General features: G+C 38.5%; 1 protein-coding gene across 4 annotated transcripts in view; it reads left to right on the top strand.

Moving 5' to 3' along the window:
• Positions 1 to 4,640, top strand: part of si:ch211-288g17.3 (mediator of DNA damage checkpoint protein 1) — a 26,626-nt gene extending 21,986 nt beyond the window's left edge. The window contains exons 1-2 of one of the 4 annotated variants that reach the window (XM_034891821.1): positions 1,416 to 1,599; positions 2,818 to 4,640. In XM_034891821.1, the coding sequence (XP_034747712.1) occupies positions 2,866 to 4,215 (1,350 nt within the window). In that variant the 5' untranslated portion in view covers positions 1,416 to 1,599; positions 2,818 to 2,865 and the 3' untranslated portion in view covers positions 4,216 to 4,640. Of the gene's footprint in view, positions 1 to 1,415; positions 1,600 to 2,817 lie in introns of those variants that run through there. The other 3 variants (XM_034891820.1, XM_034891822.1, XM_034891819.1) reach the window with 3 other exon arrangements.
• The last annotated feature ends 531 nt before the right edge of the window (positions 4,641 to 5,171 follow it).

Below are 5,171 nucleotides of genomic sequence, written 5' to 3'. Positions count from 1 at the left end.
CAGAAAAGACAAGAAGTTGCTAAAACAATGTGAAAATGTAGAATAAACTCAGCTAAAACTTACACTGAAGGAGAACAGATTAGGTTTCCACAACTAATAATATTGATGTATTTTGTATTAAGGATAATGAATAAATGGTAGTAGGTATATTTTTAGAAGCGTGTTCTTTAAAGTTTTTAAAGGTGCTGTATAAATAAAGATATTATTTCTAGTTTTTTAAGTATTTGACCTACTTCTGGTGCAGTGACTTTTCCATGTGTGCGATCAAACAAGTTTATCTTCAAGGTTCAGGGGTGTTTATCTTATGTTATAAATCTTAGTGCCTATGTAACTCATGCTGAACTGCAGCCTATGTGGCCTCTAGTGGCAGTGAAAGGATAATGGTAAATATTAATTGTCACAGTAGCGCAAGTAGAGAAGCATTCTAGAGTCAGTCCGATTCGGTTATGTCCCTTACAATATTAGCCACCATAAGCTACAGGTCATAACAGACCAGGTAAGGCTTTTGCAGTAGAACCCCTGAGTGTATTGAATTGACCAAGGGTGGATTTATTTTAGGCCTACTTATTAATTAAACTTTTAAGTTTAAGAGACAGAATGTGTAATTTCTTCTTTCAAAAGTTACATTTTTTTGCTTTAAATCAAATAAATTAAAGCCATGATGTCAGCCAACAATCATTTTATCAACTCATTTAGTCATGAATACATTTCCTGTTTGAACGGAAATATACGTAACTGATGTTTATTGTGTCATGCACATACACATGCTCAGCCTACATGGATTTACAAGACACCAAAGATACCATTGGAGTGAGAAAGTGGTGCAAAGCACTCCCGTCCCCAAATTCCCAATCTGCCACGAAAAAGATTCCTTGAATGAAAAGCAAGTTTATTTTATAACCTTTTAGCAAGAAGAACTCATCACAATTTTTTTGAGAAAAGTAGAAAATTATGATAAAATGAGAAATAAATCTTAAAATGGACGTCAGTTTAAAGTACATATCAAACAAAGGAAAACCATTAAACCAGCCTGTTTTCTAGATAATCCTGGTGTACCTGAATTATTAAATGCTCTTCACATAAATTTCTACACTACAATAAAATTTTATGAGAGTATGTTTATAATTTAGGTTTGTAAATCACTTTAAGTTTTATTATCAGATAACATTTTCTGATTCTTTGAGTATAATTTAGAGTGTAATATGTGTATCAGAGTGTTGGAGATAAATCCGTATACTATTTCTAGAGTTTTGTTTCTTCTCTCCATCACTGTATTTTTTTGATTTTTTTAGTGTCTACCCTACTTAAAAAATCCTGGAATCGCCCCGTCTGTGGGTGGGCTGCTACCGTAGCGTACATTAAACAAAATTACAGTAGGCCTAATGGCCTGGGAGATAGCAGGGATGCTGAGGCGGAACTGAAACTCGGCACTGCCGTTTCTTTCAGAGACTCATAAACGTCACGGACCGCCGGAAATGGTCGCAAATTTAAACAGCCATCACAGCAACAATAAGCGCGTACTTTCACTTTACGGGCTGTCTAATGAATCGCTAGTTTATGAAAAATTAAGTTAACTTCTTGCAGAGGATTTCTTTTAAGGTGAGATATGCACACTGTTTATAGTAGTATTTTTCCTGCTTCACGCCGCTAGTTACTCTTTCCATCGCCATAGATTTTGAAACTGACTATTACCTGGAAAACAATCTGGTCCTTAGTCATAGCGATTGTCTAAGGCCCTAAATGTCACCAAATATATTGTACTTCAGGTACACTCGAGAATGCATGAGGCTTTACGATTTTTAAAAATAATTTTCAGATTTTTTCAATCTGTAAATATGCAGGCGAAGAACATTAAATTATTATCATTTGCATATTATTGCTATCCCCTATACAATCTGTGTAACTTCCCGCCATTGCAAGCTTGTACTACAGAAAATAGACACAGCCGTACAAAACCTATCGAAAAAGATATGTAGACATGTATTAATGAATTGACATGTATTAATATTATTTAAAAATGCATATGCGTATGCAATTTCACTCAGCGGTTGTCTACGTAGATTGTATTTGTTCCCTCTGTTTTTTATTTATTTATAGCAAAACAATAATATTGCAGCCAAAAATGTTTTTTTTTCCCCCAGTAATGATCGTTTTTCCGTAATGCAGAACGCTTTTATGCAGTTATGAGTGGCTCATTTGACAGGTAACGTTATAGTACATACTTTCTGGAATAAAGCCTAGTATAACCAAAATCCTATCAGATGGGGGACCCTGGGGCAAAGTCTTACCAAATGGGTTCCAGTGGTCTAATTTGTGTCAGTTTAGAGGTCCTTTAGTGTAAAAACGTTTTGTAACCACTGTTCTATATTACTTTTTTTTCAGGTGTCATGGTTAAAACAATGGCAAATTGCATTAAATGTCAAACATAAAACTTAATTCATTAATATGACAGCATATTGCTGCCACAAAAGTGGACAAACATTTTTCTTCTTCTTCCCTATAATATTGTTAGGAGATGTTTTGTTTTAGGACATATTGAAATGTAAATATAGATCTTCATTTATATTTGTTTTAAATGTCTTATATTATAACATTTTTTTTGTTCACAGGACTTTCACACTAATTACACTAATTACACTAAATCGGCCTGTTTTGTTAAAACTAGGGCTCAAACTAGCAATAATTTTAATTTAGTACTAATTGATTTACAAAATAATTTTTATTTTGATCAACTAATTGTTGCAGCACAAGAATATTTCTTATTGTACACAGAAAGATATTATTGTTTAAATATCAGTTGTGCTTTTCAATGTTCAGTTTACAGGTGCAAACCTAACGGAAGAAGTCCAAGCTGACTGCAAAAGTATGGAAGAAGAAATGAGATCGGCAGAGACAGAACAAGGAGACGTGGCGAGCATTGAGGGAGAGTCCAGTCTAGAAATGACCAACAGTCCAACTAAAAAAGGAAGGGGGAGGCCACAAGGTTCAAAGAAGTTAAAGGTTTGTGTTACAGACGTTAACCTAATGGAGCTGGTTTCTGGCATTTCCAATGGTGGGTCTACACAGCCTCCGAGGAAAAGAGGACGTCCAAAGCTTAAGAAAAACGCGGAGCAGCAAGGAGCTGGAGGCGACCATGCTGATGATTCTGTGCAATCCCAAGGCTCCAAGAAACACACCAGTAATGAAGACAGTCTTTTGACAGACCATTCTCCTAAGAAAAGAGGCAGACCAAGAAAGTATCTCAGCAATAGTCCCCCTGAGAAGGCTGATACTAAAGACTTACTGAACGGTGGCTCTGATAGACCAAAAGCAAAAAGGGGTCGTCCAAAAGGATCCACAAAGCGTAAGTCAGAAAGTTTAACAAGTGAAGTAACTGAAGGCGGTTTTGTAACACGTCGGAAACAAAGTTGGTCTCCCAATAAGAAGCTCAGGCTGGAGCCAGAGTTGAGCAGTGAGGGGGAGGAGGACGCTGATGTGAGCCAAAAAGCTAAGATGAGAAGAGGTCGAGGAAGACCTAAAGGCTCTTTAAACAAGAAACCCCCTGCATTTAAGGTGCACGGTAAGGTAGGCTGGCCTCGGAGAAGCCTGACTTCAAAAGTGAAACGTGGTCGACCAAGAAAACAACCAGCCAAAAGGGGAAGGCCTAGGAAATACCCTTTGCCGTCACCTGATGAACTGAAAAAGCCAAAAGTATGGAAGCCGCTAGGAAGGCCGAGGAAATACCCCCGTGTTGATCCTCCAGAGGGGTCTTTACCAGCCCCTCGCAGAAGCTGCGGTCGGCCTCGCAAGTCAGAGTCCAAGAAAGGCGCTCACTTGCGCAAGAATTTGCCCGCCTCTTCATCCTCACCATGCAACCCCAATGTTGGATCCCCGAGAAAGAGGGGCCGTCCCCCAAGTTCTCCAAAAAAAGATGCTGGAACCCCGCGGAAAAGGGGCCGCCCCAAAGGTTCAGTCAACAAAAAGAAAACTCGAAAGGAAGCACTGCTCGACAGCCATTCAAAAGCAAAGAGCGATTCTTCTCCTGTTGGGGTGGAACGTGAAGCAGAGCTGGTAGAAGACGAGGTGGAGCATGACGACGCAGAGGCTTCCATGGAGCCCGACACAGAGGCGTCCATCGGGGACGACACAGAGGCGTCCATCGGGGACAACATAGAGGCGTCCATTGTCCAAGACACAGAGGCATCCATTGTGCACGACACAGAGATGACCATCTAGCACGACACAGACGTCCGTCATGGACAATACTGAAGAATCACTCATCGATCATCGATGCTTTGAAGTTAGGAACCAGGCTTAATGAACCCTCCTGGTCAGACCACAATGTTGCTTTAGTAGTAGAATACAATATCGTCAATGAAAACACATGTTTAACATCTTGTCAGTCAGGTAGGCTGAATATTAGCAGCTCTTTTGTTTTACTGACTAACTTGTCCATCATGTTTTATTGTGCTTGATTTCAATTTTAAGTACTTTATTTCTGTCATCTGAGTAAGCAGTAGTTCTAATAATCTTTTACTAGAACTGGCATGTCTAGTTTATTACCATAGACTGATTGTTCCAGTTTTCATTTAGCTTTCAGATGTAGTGTTTGTCAGTTAAATTGTAAATGTAAAGTGGTTGCTGGGAAATGAGGAAGAGGGGGGAAAAAACAGGTCCAAGGAGATGTTGGAGAAAAAAAGTCGAAGTCCTCACATCATATCCGGGCTAGCCTCTGTTCCACTAGCTTCTGTAACTCAATACAATCTCTCATTCTGCATTTCTCGCATTGACTTTTCTGAAAAAGGCAAATGTGTTCTTGGAGTTGGATTATTTTCCATATTTTAAGACAAACTGGCATATGAATACAGAGTCATATCACATTCTTTAAAAATGAAACCAACTGAATTCCAACCTTGACCTATATTTGGCATATGACAAGAGAGTCAAGAACACATGATCAGAACTTTGTTTCCTTAACTTTTAATGGTAACAATGTATCATATGACAGTGTGAAAGGGGTCCCTTGTAGCAACGAACCTACAGATGAAAAATTGCCATTTTTATTCATTCTGGCGATATCAACCCGTGTATAAACATGTTTTTTTATTATTAAGCTCTGTCCTCTTCTTAACCCTTGTGTTGTCTTCTCATCAATTTTGCAACTTCAAAATATAAAAGTTAAACTTTCTTTT

The sequence above is a fragment of the Etheostoma cragini genome, chromosome 14, assembly GCF_013103735.1.
Source record: "Etheostoma cragini isolate CJK2018 chromosome 14, CSU_Ecrag_1.0, whole genome shotgun sequence".
NCBI classification, from domain to species: domain Eukaryota; kingdom Metazoa; phylum Chordata; class Actinopteri; order Perciformes; family Percidae; genus Etheostoma; species Etheostoma cragini.
The sequence above is the reverse complement of the archived record's forward strand: the minus strand, read 5'-3'. Positions and strand labels throughout refer to the sequence as shown.